The 19,877-nt window shown below is 42.6% G+C and overlaps 2 protein-coding genes across 2 annotated transcripts; one reads left to right on the top strand and one right to left on the bottom strand.

Annotated features, from left to right (window-relative positions):
* Positions 1-1,425: 1,425 nt before the first annotated feature.
* On the bottom strand, positions 1,426-9,848 carry FAM161B (FAM161 centrosomal protein B). Its single transcript, XM_040068443.2, has 8 exons — positions 9,530-9,848; positions 7,792-8,354; positions 5,722-6,059; positions 5,200-5,327; positions 4,739-4,906; positions 4,147-4,246; positions 2,639-2,769; positions 1,426-2,415 (listed from the first exon to the last, which is right to left on the bottom strand). The coding sequence occupies exons 1-8, from the start codon at positions 9,676-9,678 to the stop codon at positions 2,325-2,327; spliced, it is 1,668 nt and encodes a 555-aa protein (XP_039924377.1). The 5' UTR covers positions 9,679-9,848; the 3' UTR covers positions 1,426-2,324.
* Positions 9,849-10,027: 179 nt separating this feature from the next.
* COQ6 (coenzyme Q6, monooxygenase) lies at positions 10,028-19,417 on the top strand. The gene is made up of 12 exons (XM_040067968.2): positions 10,028-10,193; positions 11,972-12,106; positions 12,816-12,874; positions 13,976-14,099; positions 14,540-14,670; positions 15,035-15,142; positions 15,232-15,294; positions 15,608-15,715; positions 16,113-16,315; positions 17,435-17,550; positions 17,943-18,109; positions 19,264-19,417. The coding sequence occupies exons 1-12, from the start codon at positions 10,028-10,030 to the stop codon at positions 19,291-19,293; spliced, it is 1,410 nt and encodes a 469-aa protein (XP_039923902.1). The 3' UTR covers positions 19,294-19,417.
* Positions 19,418-19,877: the final 460 nt, after the last annotated feature.

Raw genomic sequence — 19,877 nt, 5'->3', positions numbered from 1 at the left:
TTTGCTGTGTTCTGTTCCTTCTTTTCCCATTTTTCTCCAAAATTTGTTTGGTATATCAAGCTCTTTAAATGAGTTTTCCACATGGTGTTTTGAATATTTTGTTTACTTAGAGTCTTCAGAAATGGCATTACTGAGAATGCAGAGTTTTGCTAAGGCACTGTGTGTCTGCTTCTATGCAAAGGGAGTGCCTAGAGTTTATATTGCTCTCTAGCTGAATGGAGAGGTAGTGCTGCTGCTGGTACAGGTATTGTAACCTGGAGGTTCCGGCAGAAGCTCCACCAGGTCCCTGGGAAACTGATGCAGTTTGGCTGCCATCTCAGCAATTGATGGGAGATACTCCAGTGAGATGTCCTCTTTTCTACAGTATTTTTGCAGGTTATCTGAACGGGCTGTAAATCTTGTAATTGAATATAACCAAATATTTTCATAAAATGCAAAAATCCAGAACCATAGTTGGAACTCTTTATTTCCGTACCATTTTTGAGACATATTAAGAGACTACATCTCTCTTTTAGGATTATAGAAATGTAATCCTCCTTTCAGAACAAAACTTTATTTAGCAAGAGAGATGTGAGTTTCAGTTGCCTAGTTTGATTCTTTTACTTTCATCACAGAAATTTCTGCAATTTCTGTTTAGGGACCATTGTGAAGACCTTAATTTATTTGTTATTATATTCATGCATGTCACCTTAGTATGTGTTAAAAGGATATGGCATAATAATTTAAACTTTTGTTCCTTCTTTCTTAGGGTTTCCCTTTTCACTTCACGTGCCTGGAAATTTCTTTTTTTTCAGCACCATTAACTACTGTTATGGAAATTAGCAACCAGTTTTAGGAAATACCCTTTAAAATGTATGTATTAAAATTTCAGTCCCGCTGCTCCAAATATATCCATACAAAGAGGCTTTCAACCACAGACTTAAAGCATGGAAGTAATCTTCTTTCCTCTTTCAGTGTAGCAAGGCACGGTGACAATATGCTTACATCACTGCTCTTTTCCAGGGGGTACCCAGAGAAAGAACAGCCTCTGTGTGTCCTACACAATTAAGCCTGTGTAGGAACTGGTACACTGGTAGCACCCTTCCTGGAACCCTCCATGGTGCTTAAGCCTGTTCTCAGTGTGGAGACTGAGTCACAGACGAGGATGCTGCAGTCTGGTGCATTCAGCCTGTAATGTAGCAGTGTGAAACCCCTGGACCACAAATTATTGGATTTAGTGCTTTGTTATTATTAAAAATGTCATTATTTCAGTTTTATATCTTTGTCTAATGTGGTAGCTCTGACAGGTCCTGTATTTCTGATTTGATGATAAGGCTGTGTTGTTGCAGTGTAAGGAAAAAAGGACTGAGGTGACAAAAAGAGACATCTATTTCAGTGAGGAAAAGATGACTGATAAGGAAAATTGAACAACACAGAAACATTACATCAATTTTAAAATATTTTAATGTCAAAGTGCAAAATTCTCAGAAAACATTCCAGGTGGCAAAGACTTTTATTTTTGCAATGGTCTTTAGTGTCAGGTAAAGGGAGATCACTAAAGTGTGAAATCCTCCATTCAAGATGCACTAGGCATTTGAGTGCAATGTGCTGGCAGGCAATATCTAATCTTTTTTCCTCCAGAATCCATCTTTGATATCACAGTAGTCATACAGTTAGGAAAACAATAATTCAAAGTGATGCACTGTTTAATTACAACCTTCTTCATAACTTTGGTTCTTTTTTGGGTCAAATTAATGACCTAAATTGATAAGATGTTGAAACACTTTCAAATCATGCAACTTAGGGGATTTTTTTAATATAGGAAGAGTATTGCTTCTTACTAATGGGGAGAAGAAGCAGAGCTGGTAGTGGAAGCAGACTTCCCTTTGAGTCTTCTCCCAGGGTGGGTCAAATCCTGGTATTTGTTTTTGTAGAAATACCTTGTTTGAAAGCATTCTAGCACAGTGGAAAGCATTTTCCCTTTCCTGTGTACTTCTGTGGCATGAATGCAAGGAGTTGACACTAGAGGATGCACCTCTTCAATCTTTCATATCTACTTTTATCCAAAGATAGCACTTCAACCTCTTTAACTTGTTTTGTTGCCCATTAAAGGGAAAGAGCTCAGGCAAGGGACACTTTCGAAGACTAAGGGAGGCTGCAGGGCTTGCTGGGCTGAACAAGACATGCTCTAAACAACAGCTTTTTTTTGCCTTTACTAAATTCTCCCATCTCACCCCACAGCAATTCTTAGGTGTCAGCTTCAACTATTAAGTTCCTGAGGATTAACCTGGAGAATCTTGAACAGAAAAAGTCAAGAGCTGGTTGATGGATTCTTTCTCGAGCTTCTATGTTGCCGCTCCCTTTGCGCTCTGTTCTTCTTGAGGTACTGCTTCCTGTTGAGTACAGTCATCCTTTTCACCCCGAGGCTCAGGCAGCCTGCAGAAACAGTGATGGTCTAATACCAGAAATGGTTTGCCTTGTGCATATGAAATAGGGTGCAGTCATAGGAATTCAGAGAGAGAAGCCACAGTGCTAAATAAGAGCAGTGAAGTTGATTTAATTTTTCCTACATTAGATTATAGAAAATTGAATGCATTCAGTAACAAGGAAAATATTTTTAGTTACAGAAAAAAGAGCTGTACTGCATTGTTTTTATTACCTGTGAACATCAGATTCTTCTTCCAGCAAGTCAGTGGCATCTTCCCCTTTTCTCCTTACAAATTCTTCACTCAGGCCAACCTGCTGGAGGGTGCGTCTGTAGCGACGCTCTGCTCCTTGACGAGCATCACGCTGTGAAATCGAAACTTAAACAGTAAATATATAGAACTGGGGATTCCCCATAAGGTCAACTTGTTTTGAAGTGCACATCTGACCTTCCTAATGTGCACAAGGGGACAACGCAACCTCCTGTCCAAAATCTTTGCAATCCATACAGTACGCTACCAAACCTGAACACTAGGAAAATATCTAACATCTCTCAAAGTCAGAGTTCACATTTTCCTGCTTCAGTTCTTTGTTCTCTTCCTTCTGTTCTCCTTGAAAAACAGTCTTACCAGACTGGTATACTTGTGTCTGAGTCCAAACTGACACTCAAATCAAAACCATACAAAACCAGAGTTGTGTGAAATCCTGTAAGCACACTTGCTTGTAAGTGGTAAGAACTAACAACAGTGAAGTTAATAAATGGAGAGTGCCTGTGAAATATCTTCATATCAGCTCAATTAAAAACCAAGCAGCTTGGGTCCTATATCCTCACTGCCTCCAAATGAACCTTGCAAATCAATGTAGTCTGAGATGAGGTTTTCCAGAGGGACTGGCCAGTCCCTAAAGATTAAGGTGATCTATATGGAAGGATAGAAACCTAGTATCAACATGAGTGAACACTACTGATAATGATGAATCCTTACCAATCTGGAACATGGAAATATTACCAGTGCTTATCACACAGGTGTGTTCTCTGCCTCCATTATCAGAACAGAAAGCCTGTTCAGCTTTCTGTTGAGAAATCTTAAATCAGCATATTGTCAATGTATTGTCACTGTCTCTAACCAGCTGTAGTTCCTGCAAGGATGGGGAACTGAAAGAGAAAACCCATGGAAAAAGATACAGTACAGATCGTATCTACACCTCAGGTGCAATAGAGATTTGCAGCTGGTACTGTGTGATGGGTGAGATGTGCTGAATGCAGCCCCAGATTGCAAAGCCTACAGGAGATAAAAGCCACATAACCATAATTAATGTTCTTCCATAGCAGTAATGGTACAAAGAAAAAGTGCTTAACTGGAGAGGGTTTTAAGAAAAAGTTTTGTATCTCCAGACTGTAGTCTATGGTATTCAGGTGCAGAATAGGTTTAATTTAATTTCTAGTGTGATAAGGCTTTGATTTTGATCAGACCATATACTGTGATTGCAATACATACTAGGAATTGGCAAGCTCCTAGATACAAGCCTGAATGGTTTTTTTTCAAGTGGTAGGAAGAAATTTAAATTATACTTTGGTGGCTTTTCCATGTGTTATTTTGAATGCAAAATAACACATGGAATGTATTATTTTGCACTCAAATGCAACCATTTGTACCTTTTTATCAATGAATTAATTTGAATTAATGCCTGTCTTAAATGAAAGACAATTTATCCTATTGCCCAGAATGCTCTAGGACCAGTTACCTTGGTGACCTGTTCAAAGAGGAATGGTCTGTTCTTGACTCGTAGCTGCATTTCTTCCAGCTCCTTTCTGTATTCTTTTGCTCTGTCCTGCAAATTTTGCCTGAAAAGGAAAAATTGGCAGTCTACTGTGGGTTTCCTCTGACTGTAGCTGATCAGGAATGATAAATTCTCAGTGAGTGTTTCATTCTTTAAACCACTTTGATAATTCTCTTGATTCTGAATGTTGGGGGGAAAAAAACCCTATTGCTGACAAGTTATGGACCTATTAGCAAAGCTCTTTTAGACTGCAAGCAAGGAAACAGGGTTCAGATTTTTAGAAAACCTTGTCTTTTATGTGCTCTTCACCAAGTTACACATTACAGTTGATTGGCTTGTAGAAATTAGTTTGTGCAAATGCTAATCTAAAGGAAATGGTTCTGTATGGAAGGGGAAGCGTGGAATTGTCAGGATATCCAAATAAATGTGGAATAGATGCAACAGCCAAAAAAGGTTAGACTAGAAATGTTTTTACACCAAATCTGTTCTAAAGAATTATCTGATGATCCTCAGTTAGTAGAGCAAACAGTAATTTTCTGCAGAGTAAGATACTGACCTGTTCTGTTTTGACTTCTCCTTTTGTGTTTCCTCCAGACTTTTATGAGGATCCAGTGCTTTTGCTCGGCTGTTTACAGACTTTTGCATAGCTTGACATTTCATTTTCTGTTTCTCCAGCCAATAAATTCCTTCTTTGTTCCCTTCCTTTTTGTTATCTTGGGCATATCTATACAGAAAAAAAAAGTTACTGATGAGCCCTTGTGGACTGCCAGACCACATGATAGCTGGGAATTTCTTTTTTTTAGTCCTCTAAGGAGAAAAAGCAAAATTCCAGCCATACAAATGTGCAGTTTCCAAAGCAACAGGGAGACAGAGCAAGACTTAGCAAAGAAAGAAGACAGAGAAATGTTTAGGAAATGTCTTGCCCATGTAGTTGATGTGATGAGAGAAAACACAGGTGTTTTTTCCTCCATATTGTTCAGTAGTTGTACAGTCTTGTAGACAAACTATTCTACCTACCTAATAGCTGATTCCCTCTTTCTAGTTGCATCTGTAATATACACAGGAAGGGTGTTGGAAGAGAGAGAGGAAAGTCCAGGCAGAGAGTGACTTTTCTGCACTGAAACCTTGGAAAGCTTCTGAGAATCCTGAAAGAAATAAAACTTCATTCAGTGTATTTGTTCAGACAGTTGCTAGTACAGAATCTCCTCTGTTATTTGCCTACCAAAGAGAACAGCTGGGGTATGAGAATGCACTCACTCTTCTCTCTTCCATCACCAGAGACTTACATGTGGATGTAACTCTGAGGGACAAGGGGAAGGAGACATGATTAGAGCTATGTAAGGGTGACTGTGCCTTAGCTGTCATAGCTCATCTATGTGTAGAATTTTGTTCTCTCATTTGGCCTAGAATTCAGCAGTATTCTCAATACAAGGACGGAGGCCTCAGGATGTTAACTAGTAATAATTAAATGCTACAAACTTGAGAGGTTGGTATCTTAATAGGAGAAAGCAGTACCACAGAAATAACCTGTTATCTCACCTTTATCTTTTCAGTAGCCTGCCTCTGCCTGGCATGGAGATTGGAGGTTCTTAGCTTGAATGGCTTATTACGAATTGGCTCTTTGATTTCTTGTCTTCTTACTGTTTTCCTCTGAAAAGCCCAGTAAAGTTCTTCAAAATCTGGTATTGTTGGATTAATCCTTGGCTTGAAGCTGAAACTTCTATCCTGTAAGAAGCCAAGTCTTTCCTGCTTAGTTCTGGTGGCGGTTCGGGACTGAGGCTCCCTCCGACAGTTGCTGGTATCTATAGGAGCTACAGAGCTCTTGAGCAAATCCTTTGCTCTCATTTGAATGCGGATTTCTCTGTAGAGTTCGGCTTCTAAAGGACCAAAGGAAAGCAATCGGAAGAGCATGAGTGACATAAAAGGCTGTGAAATTGCCACTGCCCAAGTCTCAACTTTCCATCATGATGGCAGCTACACATATAGGAGAGACCTAACATTCTGTGCTCTCCTTACCCCCTCTCTCCACTGCCCCCAGGGAAAAATAATTCAAAAATACCAGTAAACCCATGGTAGGGTCTCTTTCTTAGGCATTAATTTCTAGATATCTCTTTTACTTACTGGAGCAATAACTGAACAGGACTTCTGTTCTTAGGGGTACCAGGTAACTTGTGCCCTTTGTCTCCTTTGTGTTGCAGAAGTGTTAATCTTCCATTAACAGTGATGATCTAGTCTCACTTGTTTAATATGGGACTTAGAGCCATGTTGACTGTGTGGTACAAATTAGTTGTTCAAGTATACTTGTAATAGATGATGGCTTTTATGTAATCTCCAGCAGTAATTGTCTATATTGGAAAAGCTTTTAAGTAAGGAACATTTGATGGATAGATGACACTTTGTGGCTTTCATGACAAACTTTCCATAGAATATATTTCAGATTATAGCATCAAACTGATGCTATAATCAGTTCCCTGTGCAGCACTAAATTTTTGTGAAAATGCAGACCATTGGCCCAGGGTTGGTTTTTTGCTTTTAGGAAAAAAAAAAAAAAAATCAATACTGCTGTATGCAAAATAAGATGGTTTTGAGTCAATTTATAGGTATTCATTGCCTGCAGTATGAAATGTTCATTTCTCCTCCCTTCTCATCTGCCACATAGAAATAGATCAATAGTTTGTCCTTTGCTGCCTTTTACCTTTCTAATCTATTTAGGTTAGTACATCCTAACAGAATGTTTTCTGATGAAAACTGAACTGGTGTATCCTCAAGGAGAAATCACTGGGAAACAGTAAAAAAGGAGAAAAGGATAAGAAAAGCCATGAGAATTATTAAGGACTGGCTTAGTTCCCACATTCCAGCATGAAGTCTGAATTGCTTACTTCAAACTTTCAACTGTGGTGGCTTAAGCCATCTGAAAGCAAGCATCAGTAACATTTCCTTGGCTGTCTTTCTGACTAGAATGGTCCTGGTACCTACTCCCCTTGTTTTAGCACTTGAGCCAGTGCAAGTGGGAAGGCAACTGGAAACATCAGAGAATGGCAGGAGAGACTGGACTACTACACTGTCACTTAGAACTAAACTAAATGCCTGATGTGGGCTCAGGAAATATTTTTCTTGTCTCCTTGGGGTTCTGTGGAGAATGGATCACTTGGGTAGGAGTAAAATTGTCAGAGCTAAGATTCTGCATGGACCTTGGACACCTATGGCACTACACCTGTCTTCATGTTTGTGCCACAAATCATCTCTGTCCCTTTAGTGTAACCAAAGGTACATAACCTAGTGCAGGGAAAGATTCCCAAACTGTCATGATCTGCAATGAAATGGGTATGGAAGTCTGTCTGAAGAGGTCAACATGCCCATGTTTTCTGGGGAGTGGAACAGAAGTGCTGCTGCTGACTGATACAAGACTACTAAACTTAGGGCACTCTACGGCAAGGGTATTCAAACAAAATGTAATGACCAGTGACACACAGGAGATTCAACAAGCCCAGGGGACACTGGCCTTAGGCTCCAAGTGATGCCCTACAGGCCATGATCTTACCTCCCAGCATGGAAACAGCAAGGGACAGGCAGGGAGGTGCTTTTACAGAAAGAGCCCTGGCATGTTACCTTTGAGTTTATCTCCAAGAAGTGAGCCGTAAGTAGATTTAGGAACTTTTTTACTGGCTTGCTTCTGTTTGGAGCTCTCATTTGGGGTTGCTGCTGCCAGGAATTTTTGTCTGATAGCTTCTTTCTTTTTCTCTTCCTTTTCCAGAAAACTGAAGGGCCGCTGTGTTGAAAGTAGCAGCTCCTTTCTTTTCTGTGTTGCTGCTTGCCTGCGAATCTCATTCTGCTCCATTATTTCCTGATAAAGGGGCAGAAACACATGGGCAGGTACAGGCTGTGCCCGGAATTGTTTCTGGCATTCAGCTTCATCCTGGCTTTGCCTTTTGTCTCTCTGTTTGTCTAGTTCAAGAAACATGTATGACTTCATCAACTCGGACTTTTTGCGAGCTTCCCGCAGTGTCATTTTGAAAGGCTGAGGGATGGTGATGGAAGGAATCCAGGGAGATGAAGCGCTTTTTGGCCTCAAGCGGGACTTAGGAAACAAGTGAGGCTTTTGCTGATCCCAGGTACTGTCTGAGGTGAGGTCGGTCAAAGAACTGGACTGCCTTATGTTACCAGATGTATGACTAAGACAAAGACATTATGAAGGGGAAATAAGTGAAATTATTAAAAAACAGAGTTAAAAGAAGGGAGACGCTATTGATTGAAAGACACCATAGGCTGAGCTGGTTGTTAAAAGACAGGCCTAGGGTTTGTCATTTTCAGGCTCCATATTTTGCTTTGCTACCAAAGTTCACGAGCAGAGCTTTGCTTGTTTTGTTTTCCATGTATAAAATGGAAGTTAGGCCCACTTAGCTTTGTCATGCAATTTATTGTGCTGCTAGCACTCTATTGCCAGAAAGGCCACAAGCAAACTATTAAGTTCCAACTTTAAGGTTATCTTGCTAATAGCTACTCAGCATAACAGACAAACACAGGAGAAGCAAATCAGGCACAAAGATGTACAAATCCTAACAGTACCAAACACTAGCATTCCTGGTATGCTGATGGGAATGTCATTACAAGAAACTGCTTTAATGTCACGTTTCAGAGGTTCAGCTAGAAACTTTGTTTGTACCTGAGAAGATGACCATGTTATTGATAATAAGAAAAAAAACCCACCAGAGACTATCCTGGGTCTCATGAAAATACCAAACTTCTCATAGGATGTCTCAGGGTAATTGTGAAAGTGAGGGAAACATGAGATTTTAGGGAAGGAATAGATGCAGGCAAAAGTAAGGATCAAGGTGAATCAGAGTGGCCCAAGAACAGGAAAGGGGAAAAAAGGGGAGGAGACAGAAGGTGCAGATCATGTGAACAGACTCCTGCTGGTCAATACACTTGCTGGTGATTGCTGCAGTCTCTTCTTCATAAACTATTTCTTCTGTTAGAGTGTGCACGTGTGACCTGCTAGTCAATGCCAAGCTAGACTAACCCACAAGGAAAGTCAGCTGAAAGCTCGACCTTGGAAAGACTACAGCTCTGAAGACGATACTGGTTAGAAATGTGTGTGATCTGCTGCCACATTTTAAGCATGATTATATGATGTGAGGGGAAGTGGGGATTTGTGCTTTTTGTGTTTATGTGAATGCTGCTTATGTGGGCACCTACTGACCTCATCCTCCCTGCTGTAACTGCACTGGTGGCCAGTGTTCTGGCATCACACACGTGCATTTTGGGACTTCATGCTCCGCCTCCTCACCAGCCCGAAGATGAGGAATCCTGCACCCCATCCTGCCATCCTTACCAGGCGTCATCCTACCTGAGAGCCTCCCTCAGCTTCTCACGCAGAACTTCCGCCTCCCTCCTGAAACCCTCCAGCTCCTCATCTTCTTCGAGCACCCCGAGGTCACCCCACAATTCTGCCTGGCACGGTACGCCCGGTTCTAACGGAGACCGCCGGCCCCCCATCCCGAGACGATGCTCCTTGCTCGGCAGCGGGAAACTCTGGAGTCGGCGCGTTACAGCCTGAGGGGATGTCGCGTCACCTGGAAGAAATGAAATAAATCGAGAAGCGCCCGTTTTGGGGTTGCAACCCCGCCTCCCCGCCCGGGAGCGCCGCGGCCGGGCCCCCGCCGCTCTGCGGGCCGCCGCCTCAGCCCGCCCCGCCCCGCCCCGGCCTGCACCAATTAGCGCGGCCAGGAGTGCTCGGGCCCGCCCCCTTGGCCTGACGCAGCCAATCAGGCGCGAGGCCGGCGGCGCGCGCGGCCGTTGTCATGGTTCCGCGGCGCCACTTCCGCCCGCCGTCAGTTCCGCGGCAATGGCGGCGCTGCGCGGGCGGGCGCTGCTGGGCCCGCTCGGAGTGCGCCTGAGGGCCGGGCCCCGCGCCCCGCTCCGCTCCGCAGCCTCCGCCTCCGCCCCGCCGCTCTACGATGTGGTGGTGTCGGGCGGGGGCATGGTCGGGAGCGCCATGGCCGCCGTGCTGGGTAAGGCTGTGACCCACTCACCCGCAGTGCGAGATACCCGTGTGTAGGATCTCGATGTCCGGGGTCCTGCTGCGGGATCTCCTTGGCCCTGCGTCGTCGTGTAACAACGCTTTAAAGTTGACCTAAAGCTGTTCGGTGAGCTGATCAGTGATGAGCCTAGCCGTATCAGTGTGTATGCACATCTGTTAATGGAGCCATTAATTGGAGTTTTATAGACCGTAGTGTTTCTGTCAAACATGCTCATCCTTCAATAGCTGATGGATAATGTCATCCATAGCTGAAAATGCTTTTCTGATTATAGAATCATAGAATGGGTTGGAAGGGACCTTAAATATCACCTAATTCCAACCCCCTGCTGTGTGCAGGGACATCTTCCATAGACCAGGTTGCTCTGAGCCACATCCAGCCTGGCCTCCAACATCTCCAGGGTTGGGACATTTACGGCTTCTCTGAGCAACCTGTTTCAGTGTCTCACTACCCTTACAGCAATGAATAGCTAATCTAAACCTAACAGCTAATCTAAACCTACTCTCTTTTACTTTGAATCCATTCCTCCTTGTTATGTCACTACACTGTCATGTAAAAAGTCCTTTTTTCTCTTTCTCGTGGGCTCCCTTCAGGTACTTTAAGGCCACAATTCAGTCACCCCTAAGCCATCTCTTTTCCGGGCTGAACAAACCCAGTTCTCGCAGCCTTTCCTTGTAGGAGCGGTGCTCCATCCCTCTATTCATTATTATCTGATCCCAAGTTTAATTTTCTAACCCTGTATTTTATGTACTGGAGCACCAAGTCAAAATGAATTCCTGCTTGCTTTGTATCATTAGAGATCCTGAGGGTACTGGCTGCTTCTTTATTTGCAACATAGATTGAGAAGGGTGCTGTAGTGACAGAAACCTAAAAAAATAGTGCACAGAAGATCAAAGATCCTGAGCAATAAGTGCTTTGCAAGTATAAGGGTTTACGTTGCAAGCTTAAGTTCTGCTTGTATTGTTAAACAAGAGCACGGTGGATTTGAGATGGCATAAGGATCCCCTGATATCTAGGGCTGACAAGCAGGTTTGGGACCTCTCAGGAGATGAAGTGATTACTGTACATAATCTAGAAAATATGCCCAGGACACTGCTGTCTTTAGGGCTGCTGCAGTGTAAACTCTAGATGTTGCAAGGACACCTCTTCTGTCCTCACTACCTTCTCCATCTGTAGTGGTTGGGATGCTGCAAGCATGGCCAGCTCAGCTGCAGTTTACTTGAGTCTTCATTTTTTTTTTTTCAGTTCTGTTTACCTGGAAGTTCAAAGTGTAAACTGCTTGTGCTATTCCACTGTCAGAATGTGAGAACAGAGAAAACATTAATGTAATTGTTGTGTATCACAGAAGTTTTATTTTGATCTCTTCTTCTAAAAGGAGAATTTATGTTTAAGCTCTGGAAAATGCATTCTGTGCATGCAGTAAACATTGCAGATTCCAATTGATAATACTCGAGTAAATAATTTTCATTTAAAATTGGCACAAATTTGTACAAAAATGTAAGCTTTATGTAAAAGGAAAACATGTAATCCTTGCTTTAGTTGCAAAAGCATTGTCCATCTCAGTAGCAGGACTGTAGTCATAAAGCTTTGACATACAAAAGTTTATCTGCCTGGTCAAAACCTGTATTGTATATGTATTTCTTCATGAAGTGTTGCATCTACTCTGTCTTACTACAAAAACTCAGGTGTTTTGTTTTTGAGATTTTTGGCAGGAACATTGTAACAAAGTATTTGTTATTTACTTATTTTAGGGCATGATATCCACTTCCATGATAAAAAAATCGCTTTGCTGGAGGCTGGTCCTAGGAAAGACTATGATCACATGCCAGACAGTTACAGTAACAGGGTCAGCTCCATCTCCCCAGGATCAGCAACCCTCCTAAGCAGTAAGTATGATTTTGTTGTTTCCATTTTTAATATTTATATTTGAGCTGGTTTTGTTTAAGCAAAGACCCTTTGTTTAAACCATGTGCTGCTTTCACCCTAACATCAGTAGATCTATTTGCCTTTGTCTCTACGTGCTGAGTTGTGGTTATTAAATCCAAATTCTCTTGATAACTGGGATCTGCGTTCTGGTATCTCGGTCTGATTTGTTGTTATATAAATATTTGTGACTTTAGGTTAGTGAATGGTTGTAAGGTGCTCTCTACAGCACGTGGAGTGTTCTATTCACAAAAGCAGCTTAGTGCTTTGTAGTCTGGTAAGTCAGTCCTCAATTAATGAGGATTAATTGTCATTTTAAAGAGATATTTGAGCCTTGATTCCTTATGGAGAAAGCAATATTCTGTACAGTAATGGCTGTGCATTTCTGTGTCTGTTTTATTACCCAGTGATGGGACAGTAAGTTGTCTGTTAGGTCAGAGGTTCATGGGCAGCTCTTGTTTCTTTCCTGCTGGCTTGTGTTAACAGTAAAACAGTGTGATTCTGGAGCTGTGGTAGCGCTGAGGCAGACCTGGCCCTGTCTAGAGATGGTGCAAGCCAAGCCTGAGCATCAGGGAAGGATGGAGGAGAGTATGGAGTGAGCTTCAGTTTCATTTTGGTCTCAGAGTCACACGTGAACCTATCTCCATGTCTTTGTGTCCTTTCCTGTTTCAGGTTGTGGTGCCTGGGATCATGTCTGCAGCCTGAGGCTCAAACCATTCCGGCGAATGCAGGTGCCTGACTCAGGGCTGCACATACACCATGTGTCTGTCTACTCTGAATTCTCAAAAGTGCTTACATCAGTGATACAAAGGTTTTTCTTTCTATGGTAAAGGGCAGGTCATGCTTATGTTCATTTCTGTCCCTTTTTTGTGGGTAGCAGTCTGCTCAGAAATACCTGTCCTCAGGGTCTTGGTGTTACAGGCTGAAAGGTGGATTCCTCATGGCAGCTGTAGATATTGAGGCATGGGTATTAGCCAGGAAATCATGGTAAAGGGTGTATTGGTTTGGCTGGGATAGAGTTCCTTCTCTTCATGGTAGCTTGTATGGGACAGTTTCAGATTTGTGTTGAAGACTGTTGATAACACAGGGATGTTTTAGCTATTGCTGAGCAGTGCATTCAAAGTGCCAAGGCTGTGTTTCTCACACTACCCTGCCAGTGAGCAGGCTGAGGGTGCACAAGAAGCTGGCAGGGTACACAGACTGGACAACTGACCCTCATTGATAATCCGTCCTATGTGGTGTCACATTCAGCAATAAAAGCTGGGCAAAAGAAGAAGGAAAGATGGGAAGTTTGGAGTGATGGCCTTTGTCTTCCCAAGTAACCATTATGCTTCATGGGGCCCTGCTTTCCTGGATATGGCTAAATACCTGCTTGCCCTTGGGCAGCAGTGAATTAATTCCTTGGTTTGCTTTGCTTGCACATGTGGCTTTAACTTTTCCTATTAAACTGTGATACCTTAAACCATGAATTTTGTACCTCCACCCTTCCAGTTTTTTTCCCCATCCCAGTGCAGGGGAGTAGGGAAGCAGCTGCGTGGGACTGAGCTGCCCGCTGGGGTTAACCTACAGCAAGGTTGTAGGGTAGCCTTATATGTCAATTATGTAACAGGAAAGTAGGGATAAAAAACTTGACTTGGAATTACTTTTTGAGCTTAAGCTAAATCATTTAATGAAATTAGTTCTGTGGTGCACTTTAGTAGCTGGGAATGGGCAGTAATCCAGGATGCTTCCTCTAGTTCTGTATTTCTAGATTACTGTGTCTTTTTGCTGTTAAGTCCCTGAAATGGACTTGTTTATCACATAGCTTCATGTAATGTATTTTTTCTTTGTAGGTGTGGGATGCTTGTTCAGAAGCCATGATCGTTTTTGAGAAAGATGACTTAGATGACATGGGTTACATAGTGGAGAATGATGTCATTATGTCTGCTCTCACAAAGCAGTTAGATGCAGTAGCAGGTAGTGGACAACTTCTTCGATGTTTTATTTCATGCAGATAGCTTTCAGTTACTTGCCTTCTGTTGTGTGTACTAAGTCTTGAGATGGAGAAATGCGTCTAAGAAGTAACTCTTGAGAAATGGACAGCTTCTGGAATTGGGAAGGGAGGGAGAAACCTGACTTCCAAAGGCTACAGAGCAGGAAAGCACTTGTATATGTAGTTCTCTAGAATACAGTCTCTCCAAAATTTGACTTAATTAAAAGACCTGTAGCTCCTTGTCCAGAGCAGGCCTTGCAGTGACAAGGGGTTGTCCATATCTGTTCTTTCAAGGTGCCTTTAGAATTGTAGGGTGAGTCCCTAGGGTGCTGTTAAGACACGTGCGGCCATGGCTGTTGTAGGGATGTTTCCTTTTTGCCTGTCCATGTCATGCTGTGACCATGGTACTCTGTGTTCCCATCAGACCGGGTGGAGGTTTTCTACAGGAGCAAAGCAGTTGGGTACACCTGGCCCCTTCCTTCCCACAGCTGTGACACAAACCCTTGGGTCCAAGTTGAGTTAGCTGATGGACGCAGACTTCAGACCAAGCTGCTGGTAACTAAGCTCTTTATATCTGTTGATAAGGTGTCATCTCTAACCCAAGTCCTTTGCACTGGATTTGGTTCTGATTTCGTGTGTGGCACTCCACCCACGTGGAGTGCTGGAGTGAGGGGAGTGGCTAACCCTGTCAGAGAGGGTGTGGGATACTGGCCATGGCCTTCTCTCTGCCTGGTGCAAGGAGGTGGTGCTGAATTCAAGAGCAGAAGGGGCCGCTTCTTCTGGTTTGGGGGGGATTTTTTTTTTCCCTGAATGAACAGACAATATATAGATGCAGGCTAAAATTTTTAGAGTGAAATACTAGCTCCTAGTCTCTCTAGGAGCTGCTGAAGGAGTTGCTTTGCATGTCTTTGTTTTGCAGATTGGTGCGGATGGTCATAACTCTGTGGTCCGGAAGGAAGCTGAAATTAAGAACATTGAACATCAGTATGACCAGTCAGCTGTGGTGGCAACTCTCCATTTATCTGAGGTAAAATCCTGCTAAACTGACTCTTCCATAAGCAGCAGAACCTGAGAGGGTGATCTGGTTTGTTGTCCACTTACTTCTTTCCACTGTAGGCCACAGACAACAACGTAGCATGGCAGCGGTTCCTTCCAACTGGGCCAATTGCACTTCTTCCGGTAAGGGGTCTGTATTTTTAAAAATATTTTTAAAAATTTTGTAGTCTACTAACTTTATTTCTGTCCATGCCTTTCTGTGTTGGTTCTGTCTCTTAAGAATCTGCACATCTGCCCTTTACTCTTCATTTATTGCATTTTCCCCTCCTGCCGTCTCACTTTGTCCTTGGCATTTCCCACTTTTAACAAGTTGGGCTGGAACTGTAATTTTCAGAGGGACTGATGTGAGGCAGGGCAGTGGGGAAATCTTTGCACTGAATATTTATTTTTGCTTCTTTTTCTCTTGATATTTACCCTTGACATTCTCTTAAACTAGCTGTCTGACACTGCCAGCTCTCTGGTCTGGTCTACATCTCATGACCATGCATTGGAACTTCTCGCTATGGATGAGGAAAGCTTTGTGGATAGCATCAACTCTGCCTTTGTGAGTATCATCCTTGTGGCAGGGAAGCGGCTCTAAGAAATAGAATGGAATCCTGTAGCTTAAACAACAGTAATGGGAGAGGTGGATTCTGAAGTTCCTTCCTCTGGTGAGAATGATACTAAAGAGGCACTTAGCAAAGAAAAGATGACCCCTTGGGATTGAATAAGGTTAGTTCTGAAAGTCATAAAAGTTTACCTAAATTTCCAAAAGGTAGGAAGAGTAGGGTCATCTTAGTTGGAAATTGTATGTCCTGAAATGGTGAAGGTAGTTTTTTCTACTGTATAGTTTTTTCCAAGTGGTTAGAATTCAGTATTTGGAACTCGGATTTTTTTTTCAGCTGGGTTCTTTTAAGGCTCCAGTTTGGGTCAACTTCCAAAGATTTGTTTGTCTGTTTCAGTGGAGCAACATAAATCACTCTGACTTCATTGACACTGCTGGGGCCATGTTCCGTTCTGCCATTTCATTCCTGAAGCCCTCAGGGACTGCGGTCCGTCAGCTGCCCCCCAGCGTTGCTAGAGTAGATCCCGAGAGCCGAGCCACGTTCCCTCTTGGAATGGGGCACGCGACAGAGTATGTCCAGCACCGCGTGGCACTTATCGGGTAAGGTCCTCAGTGGTAGCTCTTGGGGGAGCGGGTGGCACGTGGTTAGAAATTATCTGAGGATAGCAACTCACAGTCAACAAATTAGATGTTAGAAATAATATATAGTTCCACTTTGACTTTATCCTGGTCCAGTTTGTTCTGTGTGCTCTCATGTCCTTTTGTATGAGTAGCTTTCTCCCCGTTATCTGTGCTTTCTGTGTAAATTGAAAGATAATTATTTCCCTTCCCTGGTTTGTACAGTCCAGTGAAACAACGCAGTCTCTCATGCTGGATTTGTACTGCTCCTTACATTGTACCAGCCATTCTGTGCACCACTTTGAGTTTAAACTCACCCTTCTTGAACACAAATGACAAAAATTACTCCATGTGGGATGTCAGAGACTTTGTACGGTGGCCTATTCAAACAGGAAGATACTTCATTTCTTATATTCTAAGGTTGCACATACTTTCTTCTCTGCCCCAGTTGCAGTACAGTGGTAGCTTTTAGTAATTCTTGGATGCTGTGCTACACTTCCTTGTGATACACTTTTCATCTTTCCAACCTGTAAATCATTCTATATTTGGGAGCACGCTGTGCTTTATAGCTTAGTAAAGTACATGATCTTGCATTTCATATCAAAACTTTGTTTAATTTCTGTAACTTTGTGACTCCCATATCAATGTTTGAGCTTTACAGGTAAGTCTGTTCATAGAAGAACACAATTTTGTTTCTATTCAGTGATAATCCCACCTCTCCTTTATACTCACGATGTCTGTCCACTTTGTGTTTGTGCAGTGTGTCATTGACAGAGCTCCTGTTGTGCTGAGTTCACGTAAAAAAACATAAAGGCCTGTTCCACGTGTGATCTGAGAGGCTTTGGCTAGTCACCTCTTTATAATTTTTCCTTTCAGACCTGCTTTTTGTTACCTCCCCTTTGTCTTGCTTCTTACAACTGGAGAGGCAGTCAGGTAGTTCAGCATAGCATGCAAGGAGGTACTGGATAAAGCACACATGCTGCTCTAAGGTGGTTCATTTGCAAAGAGGTGAGGAGCACTACACTGATCCCTTCTGGGGTTTGTCAGCCGCTGTGTCTTTCTTCAAGAAGGGAAATAAATTTCTGTTTTCTCTGTCTCCAGGGATGCAGCACACAGAGTCCACCCACTTGCAGGACAAGGAGTAAACCTGGGCTTTGGTGATATTGCATGTTTAGCTCATCACCTCAGTGCAGCAGCCTTCAATGGGAGCGATCTGGGTAAGCATCCAAACCAGCACAGTGTCAGTAGGAGGATTAGTCTTCCAGGCCTTTGCTGCAGCACCTCTGGTTAAGTGTGCTGCTGTGTTGTGTTTGATGGCTTTGTTGAAGCAAAGCTGTTCTGATGTTCATTGGCTGTGGAGCAGTTCACGATTCTTGGATGCAGTTTCCGTCCCACAAATCTTAAAGCTGCTTTAAATAAAATAAAGCTCTGCAGGATGACAGTTAGAGACGTGGTGAGATGAAGAGCACTAGCTGGTGGAAGGTGGTCTTTATTGAGATGGACCATTTCCGTTTTCCTTCAGTTACCAGAGGAAACCGCTCTATAGATAAGATGCAGAATTGTTTGTGGCACATCGAGTATAATAGAAGCATTTGATTATCTCTTCCAGGCTCCTTAAAACACCTCCTCAAGTTTGAAACAGAACGTCAGAGGCATAATGTCTCCTTGATAGCTGCTACTGATGTGCTAAAAAGGCTGTACTCCACCACGCTGGCTCCTCTGGTGTTGCTGAGGACATGGGGATTGCAAGCAACAAATGCCCTGCCTCCTGTCAAAGTAAGGATCTCACTTCAGTGAGGGTTGTAGGAATTGCCCAAAACTATTCATGAAATATGCACAAAATGTAAAGATCTTTGTTTGTTTTAAATGAAACATTTTTGGTTGGAAAATACTAGTTTAAACTGGAGGGGGGCGGGGGGGGGGGGTTGTGTCCTGAATGTGCCTGAGGAGTTCCTAAATAACTGATGGCTAAGTAGTGGTGTGGGTTTTTTTTCCTGCAGCACAAGGGAACATAAAAGATCTAAGTGCCTTATATTCTGTATCAGTAATTAGGAGTTAGAGGTCATTAGAAGTCTTTGGCTTTATTTTGCTATGGAATTCAAATGTCAAACCTTGAATTGTATTCCAGCAATGCACAGAAAAGCAGGCCTGTGAAGACACATCTTCACTAAGACACTGGGTGACTTCATAGATGCAGTATGCAGCCCACACTTTCCTGTTTCTGTGCTGTTTTGCCTTGTGAGTTGTTCCCTCGTGGCAGAAGTTCAAGTCTGAAAAAAATTACCTGAGGAAGGCAGTGGTGAGGAGTTTCTGTCTTAAACACAGACCCTCTGTTTACAGTGTATCTGCCTGAACTTCTCACCCTCTTGACCTAGCTGCTGGATTTTTGTGAGGTTCCTTAAGCCCTCTGCTCTCAAAGCTCCCAACCACCAGCAAATTAGATTCTCATTTTTTGGATTTCAGTATTTTTTTCATTTATTCTCCATTTTCATATTAAACACAGGTGCCCTGTTTCCTTTGTGTTACGGTCACAGTTGAGACACTTCCTCAATTGAAATCAGTACATTCCTAAGGCAGAGCAGGTGCCAATGGCATGGTGTCTTCATTAAGGAAGACTATGCTGCTGTTTCACTGCTCAGAGGTGGTTTTTTTTTTTTTTTTTCTCTTTCTCTGTTTAAAAGGAAAAAACAAATGAAGATGTCTTTTCTGAGCACAGAACCCATTGGTGATACAAGTTTTGTGCTACTTGTGAAAGGAAGGAAAGGAATGCTACAATTTTGTTAATTTTCTAGGACATAGGGGTAGGTTCTCTGCACATAGCTAGAAAGACTGGCCAGGAACTGTTGTTCGTTTATATGAAAGGGAAGGTGCCTAAAGGTTCTTTCTAGAACACGTGCTTATGAATTACTTCTCTTTTTCTTCTCTTATAGGAGCAAATCATGGCTTTTGCCAGCAAGTGATCTGCTGTCAGTCTGCCTGTCAGCAGCTTGCCTATGAATGCATTGCCCTTAAAAGGGACTTGAATCTTTGAACTGTTATTTTAATTTACAATAAAACTGAGGGATTGAGCTGTGTATAACATCATCCACTGGTTTATACAAAAGATGTCTCATTTGCCCTCCTCATTAGCCCTCCGCAGGAGGATTTAGGGTTTCTTTCCATAGTACCACGATGTCTTCAGCCACAGAACTAAATGTACAATGTACTTTTAATTTGGACCTCCTGAATTGAAGATTGAGGTGCAAACAGCTGTCTGTCTTTTGGCAAATTTTGCCAACTGTTGGTTAATTTTTAACAGCTGTTGCTGCTTAATTACTTTCAGTTTCTTCTGAAGTGATTTCTAGAGCTGTAACATCACTCCTGGGTTCTTGGCACCTCAGCTTAGACAGAAGGGGTAGTTTGCAACAGAGAGAGAAACTGCATGGTGGCAGATATATTTTAAAACTGTCTGTCTTTCTTTCACCCTTTTTCCTGCCTTTCTCTTGGTGCTTTATTTAATAACGGTGTTTATCATGGAACTGGCTAGTCTTAAGGGCTCCATGGA

The sequence above is a fragment of the Hirundo rustica genome, chromosome 6 (assembly GCF_015227805.2).
Source record: "Hirundo rustica isolate bHirRus1 chromosome 6, bHirRus1.pri.v3, whole genome shotgun sequence".
NCBI lineage: Eukaryota > Metazoa > Chordata > Aves > Passeriformes > Hirundinidae > Hirundo > Hirundo rustica.
The sequence above is the reverse complement of the archived record's forward strand: the minus strand, read 5'-3'. Positions and strand labels throughout refer to the sequence as shown.

What these genes read in the sequence shown, in the direction of transcription:
- FAM161B (XM_040068443.2), bottom strand. Translation starts at nt 9,678, where the DNA reads ATGGGGGGCCGGCGGTCTCCGTTAGAACCGGGCGTACCGTGCCAGGCA. An exon ending in AAGCTGAGGGAGGCTCTCAG is followed by an intron (nt 8,355 to 9,529) that starts GTAGGATGACGC and finishes TCTTTGTCTTAG; the next exon opens with TCATACATCTGGTAACATAA. An exon ending in AGGCTACTGAAAAGATAAAG is followed by an intron (nt 5,328 to 5,721) that starts GTGAGATAACAG and finishes TATTTCTTTCAG; the next exon opens with GATTCTCAGAAGCTTTCCAA.
- COQ6 (XM_040067968.2), top strand. Translation starts at nt 10,028, where the DNA reads ATGGCGGCGCTGCGCGGGCGGGCGCTGCTGGGCCCGCTCGGAGTGCGC. An exon ending in GCAGTTAGATGCAGTAGCAG is followed by an intron (nt 14,100 to 14,539) that starts GTAGTGGACAAC and finishes TGTTCCCATCAG; the next exon opens with ACCGGGTGGAGGTTTTCTAC. An exon ending in GGCCAATTGCACTTCTTCCG is followed by an intron (nt 15,295 to 15,607) that starts GTAAGGGGTCTG and finishes CTCTTAAACTAG; the next exon opens with CTGTCTGACACTGCCAGCTC.